General features: G+C 44.3%; 1 protein-coding gene across 1 annotated transcript; it reads left to right on the forward strand.

Moving 5' to 3' along the window:
• Positions 1-919: 919 nt before the first annotated feature.
• hsd17b12a (hydroxysteroid (17-beta) dehydrogenase 12a) lies at positions 920-15,011 on the forward strand. Its single transcript, XM_048257856.1, has 11 exons — positions 920-1,203; positions 8,469-8,515; positions 9,189-9,264; positions 10,791-10,898; positions 11,476-11,540; positions 11,663-11,707; positions 12,318-12,352; positions 13,155-13,236; positions 13,372-13,437; positions 13,586-13,735; positions 13,960-15,011. The coding sequence occupies exons 1-11, from the start codon at positions 1,038-1,040 to the stop codon at positions 14,065-14,067; spliced, it is 948 nt and encodes a 315-aa protein (XP_048113813.1). The 5' UTR covers positions 920-1,037; the 3' UTR covers positions 14,068-15,011.
• Positions 15,012-15,504: the final 493 nt, after the last annotated feature.

Genomic DNA, 15,504 nt, shown 5'->3' on the forward strand with positions numbered 1-15,504 from the left:
GTCATCATTGCAAGCCTGTAGTCCTCCCTATCTCTTTCTGTAAAATATCTCCGGTTAGTCAAAATACAACGCATTTTGCTTATGTATGCGTCATAAAGAGATTTCTATGTGTTGATCAATGTAGTGAGCTCTGCGTTTCATATCAGTGTCATGCCGAGGAATAGAGGCTCTCTGCCATCTGCCTTGATGTTTACATAATCATGGGTCTTCTTCCGTGTTTGTGAACGTATACGATGTGTTCTCGCGAGTGCTGCCATTGGAGTCTGGGAGCTGTAGTTCATTTCGCACACCTGCTACACGATAGAAATTTTCCTTGAACCTAAGGTTTGGCTAGTATTTATCTTAACCATAAAACGCACAGTCCTATAAACACTACTAATCACACTAAGCGTAATTAGCTTAATAGGCCTATACATATTTTCGTTTGATTAATTAATTTGTTCTGCAGAATAACAATTTGCCTTAGCCAAACTGACATTTCGTCAAACAAATAGCGTCTCTCCAGAAGCACCCATGAAGGTGGGATGATAGTTTTTGTTTTAGCCAATTGGAGCGACCCTCCATTCATAAAGTGGTGTGCGCCGCTTTGGCAAGCGTGGGCTTGGAGTGTTTCGTAATCCTGACTGAAACAGAAAAACCTGTTCTGAATAAGAGCCAATGAAAGGCCTGCAGAGAGGCTGCCGTAATGATTAGCCAATCCCCTATCACCCGCTATCGAAACTGGCCCAACCTCTTTCGAACAGAAAATGGAATGAATGAGAATGGAATTTTTCTGACTGGCAGAGCTATTCACCAATGAAAGGGACGTACTTATTGGCAGACAGAACCGGCACCCAACCAACAATAGAAGAGGGCTGACCGGGAGTGTATAGAGTAGGTGGGGGGCGTGCACATAAATCTGGATAGTCTGGTGTGTTGGGGGAGTTGTGGGAGTGTGAAGCTACAACCTGCTTATAAAGGGCTCGCACGTTTGTTGCTCTACATTAGTGCATATTGCCGTATTTTGGGTCACTTCACGCACAAAGACATTCGCTCTCATGGCGTTGGACTTGCTTCATTCTGCCGAAACGCCGTTTTACTGGGTCGGTGCATTTACCACGACCTCATTCTTGCTGTGGCTGCTCTATAAACTTATCACCGGCATTCGGATATGGGTTATTGGGAACGGAGATTTACTTTCTCCTAAATTGGGAAAATGGGCAGGTGAGTTGGTCTTTGAATTTTCACCTCCAACAAAAGGTCAACATCTTTTCACTGTAGAAGGACCCACAGACTTCTAAGTTCATTCTCAAGATAATGATGATTCACCAGGTTATTTCAAACAGCCTACTAGCTTTATTCTCAAACGCTGTAGCAGCAGTAGCCGAGGTGATTCGTTCCATTGAGCCGTCGCCATTAGGTGACGACTGGTTGAACTAGCACTTATAAATTGCAATGTGGATAACATAAGTTGTCAAATCTCTCTGGAGTGACATACGCAGTTAACAATTCATCTGAATCGTTCCTTTGAATGACACCACTGTAAAGTAGCGTAGTTGTATAATTGATTGAAATGAATATGTTTATGTGCATTTAGGCTATTATGGATTGAACTGGGCGCTGTTTTGGCTGTGGCTAGAAGTGATGATAGACTGCTAGAAGCAGCGTTCCGGGTAGGGAGGCTAGTGAGTGAATGACTGCGCCATAAGTGAACACATTTATGCGCAAATTTGATGACCTGTAATATCTAGGTGAGCACCCAGCCAGAGCTAACCACATAATATAGAAAAAAAAATGAGTGAGTTAGACACCATGATGACCAATTAAGTTATGTGCACTGGCAGAAGACTTAAGTAACCAATACGTATAACATTAATCTACTTAAACATATAGCCTACTATAAATGACGAAATATGAAGTTAATTGTTTTCTAAAGATCCACACTCTCAATTAAGCATTTAATGCGAACAATTAAGTATAATATAGCAATGAATATAATTAAAATTCACGACTAGGGTAAATACGATTTGTGTTTCAAATATTCAGTTTTATTTGTCGAGAGCTATTCCACTAGTCCTGGGAGTTATCGGTAATAATTGTACCAACGTCATGAAAAAAAAAAAAACGCGGAGCCATATCCCCGGCCTAGTCTGACCCAGTTCTCCAGTTCTCTCTGCTCAGTCTGACACTGCGTCTCTCCACCAACGAGACCAGAAGCCTCGGTGTCCTGCTCTGCCAGACAATTCGGCGGTTCTGTTTGAACACATTCTGCTGTCTTTTCTCAATCCTTCTAAATACCATTAGGGACCCTTAATGGCAACTGATTTATTACAACTGAATGTTCATTGTGTGAGACTGTTATTCAAGATGACGCAGTTGTGATCGGTATACACGCACCTGCATCGGTATGCAGTCTTCATCGTTACCACGTGCAGTTAGCGAAGGATGACTGGTGTGTCGCATAGATGGAGTGCATGTAGGTGACTAGGCTACATTTCCAGGTAGATATAATGCTCCAAAGGAAAACTGACAAATTTCACGCAGATGACGATAGCCCAAATCATTTCAGTGCTTTGTCATTGCACATGCGCATGAAACACTGGTTGAATTGTTTGTCGCAATGGGCGGAAGATGCTTAAACCTAAACATGACATGGCTAAGGCAGACTCGGCTTCTTAAAACGACTTCTTTCGTGCTCGGTTCGTACATGTGTCTTTTAGACAACTTGTCGTGCGGTGTGGTGAGTTCGTGCGCCACTCCTTGAAACCGACTGAACTCAGGACCTGTCTGACTCGTCTCCGCCACATTCACTTACAATGAGTGTAATCCCAAGTGTTCTATTTGACTCAGTGCCTCATCTTGGAGAACTAGTTTTTAGTCCTGACATTCTTGAAATACAACTTCAGCATAGTTGCGCAATAATGTTAGACAGTTAAGACAAATATTTTAAACTGGTCTTTTGTTTTATCTTACAAAAGTTGCACAATGAATTTACTCCTGTGCTGATTTATTATGCTTTTCATCATACACGTCGCCATCTAGCCCACCGGTAGAGACCAACACTAAGATACATTTAACTTGTAATGTAGTTCCAATTGGGTTCGATTGGTGATTAGTATTTCATAGATGGCAGGGTGTGGGTTAGAAGACCGATGATCGTGTTACTCCATTGCAACATGCATGCACGAGGAGCAACCAGACCAACAAGTTCCGTCGTTTGCGACACCAGAATAGGGCCTTATACGGGAAGGTGATGGATTTTTGATTTGGTTTTCTTCCTGCTCCATTCTGCCCCTGTCTGCCTCAGAAGTTACTTGGAGACAGACATCGGAGGCTGCTTTTTCAATTATTATTCTGACGTAAAACCACTCTGGGTCGTGGCGTTGAATGTGTGATGGAGACCCCTTGTGCCTAACGCGAGTATTACATTGGAAGAGGATTTTTCAAGGGCTATTCTGTGCTGTGGGCATTTGGACGCTGCAGGGTATAGCCTACATCCGAAAATGATTTTTTATCGTTATTACTTTCACCAATAAACCACTTTGTGCTGGACCTCAAGACAGTTGTCATATTATCATATCTTACATTTGTAACCAAAATTCTAATATGATTCAAATAATTACCTTTCTGTGGGTGTGGGATTGGACTGTGGGTGTGGGATTGTATAAACCTTCTTTGAGAAGCAGATGCATTGCTTATGAACTGAGTTGTCTTTCTCACCCTCTCCCTGTCTTCCTCCCGGACCAACAGCATCCTCGTTGCGTAATAGCGCCAGGGCTTGTCTGAGCAGATGCCCGTCACATTGGGTTTAGTTGGACAGTGTGTTACCCAGGAGAACAGAGCACATTTAGTCTGAGGAAATGGCTTTGCTTTGCAGGAACAGTTCATTAATAGCTCTTTAGGTCTTTCTATGGTGCTGTAGAATTCATTCAGTTAAATCATGGTGTTGGCTATTTGCAAAAATTCAATGAAGTTAATGCATTACAGATGAAGGTATGATTTGATGTAAAGCCATTTGTCTGTAAAAATTAAATCACTTCATTTTAAAAGCTCTACATACATCATTTGCTGTGGGGGAAATGCATATTAGAATGAGCTGTATTGCATATTCATTGCACTGTTACATAGGGATGAGCCCTTATTCAGAGTTTCCTTGCTTGTGAATGTGGCATGCCTGTGAATGGTGACTGGCTGTGATTATCTCTTCTGTTCTAGTGTGTGTGTGTGTGTGTCTAAGGGGCTTGAGTGGGAGGGAAACGCTGGCATTCATGTGATGGAACACACTCTCTGACACGTGCTGCAGCTGAGGCTGATGGGTAAAATAGAATCTGTACAATTGGAGACATAACCCATGCTCCTTCTTGGAGTCGCTCGCTCGCTCTCTCCTCTCTCTCTTGCGCTCTCTCTCTCTCTCCCCATCCCTTCATTCCCTGCCCTCCCCGTACCCCCTCCTCCTCCTTCTCTTCTGTCACGACTCCACATTTTATTTATTTATTTAGAAAAAGGAAATATCCCGTCTGCTGAGTCCCTTTGGAAGTGTTTGTGTTTGCACTTTGAGCTCATGCACTCTATTCCAGTCTCACTTGCACTTTTAGGATGCCATTTATTTGTAGCTTATCTGGGCTAATTCTTAAAAAATATTAGGACATGTATTAAGAATTGTGAAGATTTTGCCTTTGCTGGAGAGAGCTAGTGCGTAGGCTACCAGTTGATGTCCTATACAGGGCTACTACATTTAAGTCAGACTAAGAGTGTCTCAAATGTTGCTTTTAGAGATGTAATTCACACACTGTGTTGCCTAATATGGCCCTGTAGACACGGTCATGTTTTATATTGTCTGTAAAATACATGGCAGTGTATGTACTAGAGTGTACATGTCCAGTGGATCACTAGATTGATGCACAGCCTTAGGTAGAGGCAAGCTTTTTTTTTTTTTTTTTGTTCCTCATGTCTTTCTCTTAGTTTAAGTACTCTGTCAGGTCTTGGCTTGACTACTTGGTTGAATAGATGACCATCAACAGCTCGTTTTTCTAATGTCACTGAATATAATTTTAATGAATTTTCATAAATATTGGTTTTACATTTTGGTTCAGTAGAAGTTCAGTAGAACCGTAATTGGGTATTGCTATTTGATTCATCTGTACTCCACTGCAATTTGATTGATATTACCTGAAATACACAATTAAATAGCCTGACCTTTTTAGTGTTTTTAAAAATGGAGATATAGCATTTTGGATCCACAGTCTTCATATTTTGCCCTTGATTTCTCTCTGAACAGTTGGAATATCCAGTTTTTCGACTGGACGTTAACTTGACTATTAACCTAAAATATTTCAGAACGTAGGCAGATTAGATCTTAGGTCATCGGGTGCAAAAAACCTTTTTCTGCTTGTCTGTGTGTATGAATATATCTATACCCCCACACACCTCCCTAGTGTGTGTGTTAGTGTTAGAGTGTATAAATATATCTATACCTCTAGTTTTCATCCTGATATAGAAAGCTATTTTGGTCTTGCGGATCTGGTTTGTACTTTTGATTTTGGCCATGTGACTGCATGTACTATTTAAAGCTGCCGTGTGTGTGTGTGTGTGTGTTTGCTTCTGCCCTGGCACAGGGGGAGGGAGGGTTCATTCACAAGAGGAAGAGAGCGCAGGGAGAAAGGGATGCGACAGATTACATAACGCTGCATTCGTGGAGCACACAAGGACTGCAGTTGCTGCTGTCGCCACATCCAACTCTGATTGGATAAGAGGGGGGGTACGTTGGCACCCTATTGGAAAGATTCACTTTTTTTTTTTTTTTTAAGTTGTAGTCCACAGCCTGCAAAGAAGGGCAATGCTGGACAGCTATTTTTGAGTTTTCAATAGTGAATGGGTATTCACTGAATGGAATCCTAATGCAGCCAGTAAAGTGGGAGAGTTCATGACCGCGTAACCCCCACAGACACATGCGGGGGGGGGGCAGGCAATGCTGGCTGGGGCGCTGGGCTTGTGAGGGGGGACAGGCAATGCTGGCTGGGGCTCTGGGCTTGTGAGGGTTGCAGAGTGAGGAGGAGGGTGAGTGAGCGTCTTGTTAGTATTCAGGTGCTGAGGTGGCCCCAGACGAGGCTGCTATTTTTAGCCCAACTGCAGCTTTTTTTAGCCTGGGGATTTTTTTTGGGCCGCTTGCATCTGCAGTGGTGGGGGGTGTTGGTGTTTCTGAACAGGGCGTTCTTGCCTTGCAGTTTCCCACAATTCCATTTCTTTTGTCTTCTCTCTCCCATGCACTATGTGATTACTGGAAGATGATTTAAAACGCCTGGCATTATTGCTGATTTCTTAACCACCACCCATACCCCCCGTCCCCCCCTCCCCATACACACACACACACCATGTGTGCTCAGACACTTCTGTGGAGCGTCCGTCACTTTGGTGTGATTGACGTGTGTATGTGCTTGCGTAACTGGTGGCTGACGTAATGCTCCACTCACGTGAGTGGGAATTGACCCCTGCTGGGAGCGTGTTTGTGATTGGTGTGGGATGCCTTGCTTTCATCAGATTTATTACCTATAGCAACCAGTATTTTTGGAATTAGAAATGAGAACATATTATTTTCTCAGCTATAGTACAGCACAGTGCTGATGTATTGAGTCTGGCTGTTCATCAACGCAGCCTGGTAAGTTGTTACCTTCATGGGGGGCCTTTTCAAAAGTTCTAGAAGCTGGGGCCTGCATGAAGATCTTCTCGTTCATGTCGTCTTTTTCACCTGCTTAGATTAAATCTGCTCGAACTCTGACCTTGTGAACCTGCTGTCACACAAAGAGCTCACAGCCAAAAGAACCTGTCCAGGTGTCAGCTACGTGCTTGCATGCATGACTAGCTAAGGCAGAGTGGCATAAGGCGCCCCACCCAACACAGACATTCTCAGGTGTATGTGCTAGAGAACAGATGTGGCTTTGGCCCTCTTCAAATGCCATATACATCTTCCTGTCACTAGTTGTCAGTGGCTGTCAAGACATCGCATGCTGTGGTATGCGCTCATATTATTTTGGAATGTGTGTTGTAATTGGATGTCACGTCTGCTGCTCGAGTCCTAGTTCAGCGCGCTCTCGAGGCAACAGTGTTTCCTGGACCGAGTGTCCTGGGGTGTAGGAGAGGGCAGGCACCCATCCATCAAATTAGTTTTTCCTTTATTAGAAAAAAAATGTAGAGAGGTTGTGTTTGAGTCCGACAGTCTCGGACTCTTACTGATCACTGGTGGACTTGGTGGACTGAATGCTATCGGACATGAGTTAGAGGACCTGGAGGGTGTCCATCTCTGCCCAACACATCTGTGTAGTATTTATTTTTGTCTTCATTGGGTGGCTGGAGAGTCCATGTTGGGGATTCCATCCATTGACCCTCCTCAGCAGCAAAAGTGCTTCTGGATGGTTAAGGGACTAATCTCTCTCTTTCTGCTGTGAAAGACCAGAATCAATTATCATTCTCTACCAAAGCCAGTCTTCTGCTCAGAAAGGGTAGAATAGTGAGCATGTCTCTGTTCTGTCCCCATCCTCAGGGTAGAATAGTGAGCATGTCTCTTCTGTCCCCACCCCTAATCACAGCCTTGCATCTCTCTCAGCTCTCTCTCCTCTTCTATTTATAGAAGCCCTTAGCACCCCCCTCAGCACCCCCCCCTCACCACCCCCTCCTCAGCACTTCTGTAAAAGTGGCTTTGCTGACATGAATGACTAGTTTGTGCTGAGAACTAACGTAATGCATTTGTCTTTGGCCACGTTACCAGCAGTGTTTAAAACAAACTACCACACTTGGCATAGCACACAGTTGAACTGAGCCCAGGGGTGGGCAGTAATGCATGGGGCAGTAGGGGTAATTCAGTGGGTGGGGTAATGCATGGGGCAGTGGGGCAATGTGGGGCAGTAGGGTAATGCATGGGGCAGTAGGGGTAATGCATGGGGCAGTGTGTGGGTAGTAATACATGGGGCAGTGTGTGGGTAGTAATACATGGGGCAGTGTGTGTGTGTGGGGGGTAATGCATGGGGCAGTAGGGGTAATGCATGGGATGGAGGTTTACTGTTTGCCCAGTGATGTACTGTAACGGTCTGTTTTGACCGTTGCTTATATTTAACAAGTGTACCAAATATGCATTAGCATCAGATGCTTAAATCTACCCGTCTTCACAATGTGCTATCCTGGAGCCAGAGGAACTTGCTCTATACATTATAACACTTGATCAGTATGAATAGTTACCTCAGTGAGCTTTTTGTGCAAGTGGTTTGCGATTCTTTCCGATATGGGGCTTGGATCTTACCTGACTTTTTGAATCTCTTTGGTCTGTCTTTCTACACAGATTCTTCTCTGCACTTAATTGTGCAGAATTTGAATGCTTTGTGTTGGGGTTGACTCCAACATTCTGTAAATGCTAGATAAATCTAAAAAATGAATGCGTTTGTCGTAAGATGAGGATGCGGAACTTTGACTGACCTCCACTGCTTCTGCCTTTTTTCCAGTTGTGACTGGCGCCACGGACGGCATTGGGAAATCCTACGCTGAGGAGGTGAGTCCCGCGGCCCAGGCTTCTTTTCTTCCCTCAGAAGCGCAGTGACTCATCTGTGTGAGTGAGGACGAGAGACCAGGGCAGGGAGCCGTGTGTGTGTGAGGACGAGAGACCAGGCCAGGGAGTCTTTAGAGTATTAGTGTGTGTGTGTGTGTGTGTGCGTACGAACGAGACCAGGCCACTCTAAAGGGAGCCTTTAGAGTACTAGTGTGTGTGAGGACGAGACCAGGCCAGGGAGTCTTTAGAGTATTAGTGTGAAAGAGGAGCCCTCGCACGGCTGCCTCTAATACACTGAGTGACGCACATACACATGCACATGCATGCATACACACACACTCACACAAGCACACACCCCCTATGCAAACACACACTTAAATACACCACACATGTATTAACACATTGTGCACTCTGTTCACTCTCTCCCTCACAAAAGACCAGTAACGTTCACGTGTTGCTCTCAATCTACCATTGTCATTTAACAATCTTCCATCTCCCACATGCTCCATCTCCCACATGCTCCATCTCCCACATGCTCCATCTCCCATTGTAATTTAACAAGGGACCGTAAGGGCTCGAGTTCAAGTCAAGACAGACAAAGCCTTTAGGTTAAAACACTGTTAAAGCGTTGTTAAAACGCTGTCTTTCTGTTTTTTTTTTTTTTTTTTTTTTACAGCTTGCTCGCAGAGGTTTTGCCTTGATGCTCATAAGTCGTTCCCAGGAGAGACTAGATGACGTCTCCCAATCACTCAGTAAGTCCTTGACCTCGGTGCGTATGTTCTATTCTGAAGGTGGAAGACGGTCACCATGAAGGCTGTCCTCTGCTGTGGTTTTGCAGTCCCTGGTTTCCTCTTTGACGGGACGCTGAGGACTGGGCATTGATATTGAACATCCTGTTGGCAATGGCATGTCGTGTTGGTGAACATGCACTGAGACGTACTGGCATTGTTGGATGGCTGATTTACTTCTCCATGTATTCGCTGTGTGTGTGTGTGCCTCTAAATTACACCTGAAGAATGATTTTTGTTTTTTGTTTTTATCAAATGTTTGTTTGTTCCTTCACCCCCTCACCCTCCCGTGGTAAGAGCCTGGAACTCTTTCAAATGACGTCTGTCGTCATGGAGAGATGTGGGCCCTGAGCGCATATGGGGGGGGGACTGCGTATGCCCATCACATAACCAGGCCAACATTCAGCCTAGGTTTCTCTTTCTCTCTCTCCCCCCTACATGACCCTCAGCAGGCTCTTCCTGCTCCGCTTCATCCTCCACTAGGGAGTGGGGCCTTTAGAGTCAATCCTGTTGCTTTTGACTAGCTCCTGTGTTTGCGACACACACACAATCCTTCAGCAATGTAACCACACAATGGCTGTGACTGCATTGCATGGCTGGACTGGGGCTCTGCAATTACCCAGAGTGCTGCTCTGCCACAGTCGTGCTGGAAGCCCGGCGGGGGGGGGTTGGGGTGGTATGGGTCCTCACGAGCCAGAGTTCTCTGTGCCAACCCTGGCACTCCCATCATGCGCTCAGCCTGACCACTCGGGGACAGACGAGGAAGGACGGGTGGGGGCGAGGGTGAGGTGACCATGCCGCCGCTCAAAGAACCCCCCTCTCCTTTCATTTGACCAGTAGACTTTGTGGCTGAATTTTCGAGTTGACCTCTCCTCCTTTCTTTATCACCAAGCCTGTCCTTCATGGGGTGGGTATGGAGCTTGCTGTAATGTCCCCTTTAGTGAGCGATCACTTCTGCACTGGCACAAGCAGTCTTTGCTCGTAGCACATTGGAGGAATTTTCCTCCCATAATTCACCCCAGAGCGCTGCCGGCAAACGAGTCTTTGGACAATAAATTGTAATTGCAGCAGGCGCGGCAAAAGGCGGGAGGGGAGGTGTGTCGGAAGCTGCATTCTGTGGTATACAGCTCCCCCTGCTGGGAGAAATTGATCTTGTTTGCTAGCTCCGTTGTTACCAGCCTGTGTGTGTAGAGGTACTCAAATTTGTTGGCAGCTACTGAGGTCATATTCTCAGGGCGTGAAGGGATGTACTCTCATGCCAAATCATACATGCCAAAGTCATGAAACTCCTAAAGAGATCATGTCGCAGGTTTGAAGTTGACAATGTGTTCATTGTTCTTTCTCTCTCTCTCTCGCTTGCTGTAACTCTCACACAGACACACTTGTATGTTGGTTCTATATACATCTTACATCTCAAATCAATTAGTGAATGGTTGTAGACTATGATTTAAGCCATTCTGCCACATTGAGATGTGTCTTTAATCCAACAGAGAGCATGTACAAGGTGGAGACCAAGACCATAGCTGTGGACTTTGGAGGGGCGGACATCTACCCAAAGATTGAAGCCGGACTGGAAGGGCTGGAAATTGGAGTTCTGGGTGAGTTGATGACCTCATTCTTGTACAGTGCTGCCAGCGTGTGTTCCTCCTCCTCATGTGAGCTCCACTGTGTCTCTTGTCTTAACTCACACATGCTTGGCGCTTTGTGTGTAGGCTCCTTATCGGTGTGAAAATATGCTCCTTATCGGTATTTCTCAAAATATGCGTTATCCGCAAACGTAATGTTCACTGCACAACCCCCCAACCCCCGGCTGCCCCAAACACACCTGTTTTGTGTTCCCTTGGTATTTGGTTAGCTTTCGAGTGAAACAAGTTGGATGGCTTTTTTTTTTTTTCTTCCACGTAACATTTGATGAATTATGTGTGTGGTAATGAAGTCAGTGAAGCATTGTGCTCATTTAATGTTAATTATTTCTGTAGTTTTTGAAATCTATTTTGCCGTAGTTTTTTTAATGGCTATATTTGTAGATAAAATAAACTTTGATTTAATGCTTGTCTCAGGGAAGCCCTCATTCTTTTTCTACTGCCCCCTTCTGGTGATGAGGGGAACAGTCACTGAGAGCTGTAAAGCACTGTGATAGTAACACTTTGTTTTTCTATTTGTGTTTCTTCGCAGTGAACAATGTTGGAATCTCTTACTCCTACCCAGAGTTTTACCTGAATATACCTGACTTGGAAAACGTGAGTTACACTGCATCAGGGCCTGTTTAGTATTACAATTAAGCAAGAGGCAGTTGGCGGAATTCACTGTGACTGACTGACCTCTTTGTAATTAACCCTTCTCTTTGTTTCATTTGTTTTAGTTCATCACTACAATGATCAATGTCAACATCACCTCCGTGTGTCATGTAAGAACCATCATATTTGCAATCTTCTGAGTTTATCTCCCTGAGACCTGAACGGATCCATGAAAACTGGAAATCAACTGCTATTATATTAATTAGTCAAACGAAATGCACTTCTCTGTTAAGTGTGCAATTTGTTTTAAGGCTGCCTTTTATATTTATATGTAGCTCTGTTTTCTAAGTAAGCGACAGGTTGTATATGTATTATAGTTAGTCCAGAAAACAGACCAACACATTCATACACCATCCTTTCTCTGTTGGTGATGTACCTGCAGTTTTCATGTTGTTCCCAGAGCAACACTAAACTACACCATACGCTGTCTGCTCTCACCACCTACGCACTACCTTCTCTCCCACACCCTCTTTTCAATCTCCTCTCTCTCCCTCCCTCTCTCTCTCACACACACCCTCTTTTCAATCGCTCGCTCGTACTTCTACCAAGTGCCCCATCACCACCACCACCACCACCCATACAAGCATGACGCCAAACAGTTGAATTCTGTCAATGAACAAATTCAGTCAGTGAAGTCCAGCAGGACTGTAGTATGTAGCACAACGCTTCATGTGACATGCTCCTGTGCTGATTTTGTCTTATGTTGTGTTTCCCATATAGATGACTCGTTTGGTGCTGCCCAGAATGGTTCAGAGGTAAGCAGACAGTCATCGCTTGTATAGTATGTATATAGTATTATGCAGGTGCAAGCTTGGATTTAACTTCGTTGTGCTACAGTACCTAGAGGGCATTGAACAGTGTTGAAGCCATGAAGTTCTCCTCCATAATGGGTCATTTAGGCCACTTCTCAGATTAGTTTTGGATTATGCATGCAATGCTCCAGACTAAGTACTTGTACCAGTTGTCTTGACTAGTTGTGACTGAAACACTTGAGCTGGCAGCTGCAGAGTGCTGTACAGTAGGAACTGGCCTTCTGAGTGTGCTGCAGAGTGGTGTAGGAACTGGCCTTCCTTGAAGCCATATAGAAGTGGCGTTGGCACGTGTGTTGGTGCGCATGTGAGGGTGTTCCCCACCACCACCACCTCATTGTGTGAATTGAAAAGCATCTACTTAGAATATGTGTGTGGGGGATGTACAAAATGTAGTCTTTTCATTGGCTGGGGAGTGAGTCCCACATCAAACCAATAGGAGAGGCTAACAAATGTGGTGGTAATGGGAGCAGTCCTTGCCTCCCCAGCCCCTCACACAAGCACATCAGCACAGCTGCAGGGCCACTGCATGACAAAGCTGGTGCCATGGCAACACACCAAGCAACCATGATTGGTCTATGGTGTCTGTGTGTATATGCACAAAAGCACTTCATTGCTGCCAGGGCTGCATTTTGTGGGTCCTGAATAGTTAAGGCCACATTCAAACCATAACAAAGAACACAGGTTCTAAAGGTCTGTCCAAAGGTGTGATTCTGAAAGGTTCTAAAGGATTTGCTGTCTGTTCTAGGTCCAAAGGTGTGATTCTGAACATCTCCTCAGCCAGTGGCATGTATCCTGTTCCACTGCTGACTGTGTACTCCGCCTCCAAGGCAAGTGCCCAACCTCTGCTGTCTTCAGTCGTACTTGTGGGCCTGCTTATTTGTTTGTGTCTTATCTGATGGTAGTTTAACAGACACGTTTTATCTGATGGTAGTTTAACAGACACGTTTACGATTCTTCTTTAGGCCTTTGTGGACTTTTTCTCTCGTGGACTCCATACTGAGTACAAGTGCAAGGGCATCATTATCCAGGTAAATTCGTCAAATGACTATTTCCATAGTATTTATTAACATGAATCACATTCTTACAGACTTAGCCTAGCCAGCCTAGTCATTAATAATTTTTTATTATTATTATTATTATTATTATAAATAAATTTCTGTCTGCTTGTCCCCACAGAGTGTTCTCCCCTTCTTTGTGGCCACCAAGATGACCAAGATCAGGAAGCCCACCCTGGACAAGCCCACTCCTGATCGTTATGTCGCTGCTGAGGTGCAAACCGTCGGACTGGAAGATCAAACCAATGGTTATTTCCCCCACGCGTTTATGGTAGGTCTTGAATTTCCCCTTAGGGATCAATAAAGTGTGTCTCTATCTATCTATCTACATAATTTCTGTTTAGTTGGGACCTTTATTTCCTATCTACATGATGCTTAGAGAGCCAATGAAAAGAATCCACCTACTGTAATAAACACCAACCAGACTTGAAGGACTGCACAGTGCAGTCTGTAAAGCATGTCTCCTTTTTAATTCATGCTGTTTTGAAATTGCAGGGCTGGTGGTCTGCTGTCTTCGCACCCATCCAACTGGTTCTCTACCTCGGTGCGCGGATGAACAAGGCTCAGCGTGGAGGTTACCTGAGGAGGAGAAAACTGAGATAAGCCGATCGGATTTGATCTGAGCTGACCAAAGAAAAACTTCAGGCCCAGACTTGACTACAAGCCCCTGCTGTTTAGTTTACACGGAAGACCATTGGCCATATCCATACGTACAATGACTTTGCATGTTTTTGTATCTGTCTAGGTTTTTTTATATACATATTGCTTGAATATTTGTATTTGTACTATTTGTTTTCCTTTCGTGTGTGTGTGTGTGTGTGTGTGTGTGTGGGTGGTCTTTTTTGGAAATTGTATACAAATGGCAAAAAGGCTTACAAACTGTGATCTTGTTGGTTCAGTAATGTAGATTTCAGAACAACGGAAAGTTTGTATTCATTATTTTTTCCGTGTTTTATGTCCCACATCCTGGATTACTTTTGTGCCTTAGTGCCCTGAATCTTGATAGCATGACCAAAACATCCTCTCACTACGTGCCTTGTTTTCTATAGACCACCTAAGGTTTATTCTTACGGTTCAGATCTTCCATCTTTTTCTACTATATTTTTAGGTTTGAATATTTAAAAAGTGCTGGAAATGTATTGGTGAGTTTCACTGATTTCCATAATGTAGGCTACTTCTAATGGAACCAAAAGTCTTAGCTGATAAACACCATGGCAATATTATAATGTAAGATGAAGCTATCATCTGAAGACCAATGAGCAGGACCTTTGTCCCGTGAGCAGTTGGTTGCATTTTAAAAGTAGCGCATCCATCAACTACCAAAGAATGAACCCATAATGGAGTGGATTCAGCGCTGCGTTATCTTATTGTGTAGCACAATCCTGTTTGGCTGGATTTTCACCACTGGCTTTTGGCCTAATTTAGTGTTTGTAGTCTGACACAGAGGTAACTTGCAACCAATGCTTTCTCATGAATATTTTGTATAGAAACATGCACTGCTAAATATGTGACATACAATCTTGTTTGTTAATAAAGTTTTCAACTTCTCCCTTGTTACTTTTCTTGAGAGATGAATTTTGTTAGATGAAAGTGAGGAAGCAGTTGCGGAGCGAGGGATTTAATGAGACATGATGCGTAGGCTTAGCCTGACAAGCCAGACCCACATTAAAATGTAGGGTCTGGGCACTCACCGTTTGCAGTGCTCAGTCTGAGGGGCGGGATAATCCGTTGTCTTTCAAATTCCCTCTGCACGCAATAGGACGGCGGCAGCGCTATGAGTCCCATGCGTTTCCCACCAGCGGAGTTGGCTAGTTCAAACGTTTGCCAACTTAATAAAAGCTTAACTCGTGTCACTGTTCGCCAACAGCAACATCCATCTTATTTGTTTTCAAGTAGCAGGGAATTCAAGCCAAACCGTTGCAACTCTGTCATCAATCATTATGTTAAGCCCACCTATCGACTCTATACACGATTTCATTGGCCTGATTGAGTTTCGATTTCTGGAGCTCACAAGCCAACGGAGAGTTGCTAGACTAGCCC

The sequence above is a fragment of the Alosa alosa genome, chromosome 11 (assembly GCF_017589495.1).
Source record: "Alosa alosa isolate M-15738 ecotype Scorff River chromosome 11, AALO_Geno_1.1, whole genome shotgun sequence".
NCBI classification, from domain to species: domain Eukaryota; kingdom Metazoa; phylum Chordata; class Actinopteri; order Clupeiformes; family Clupeidae; genus Alosa; species Alosa alosa.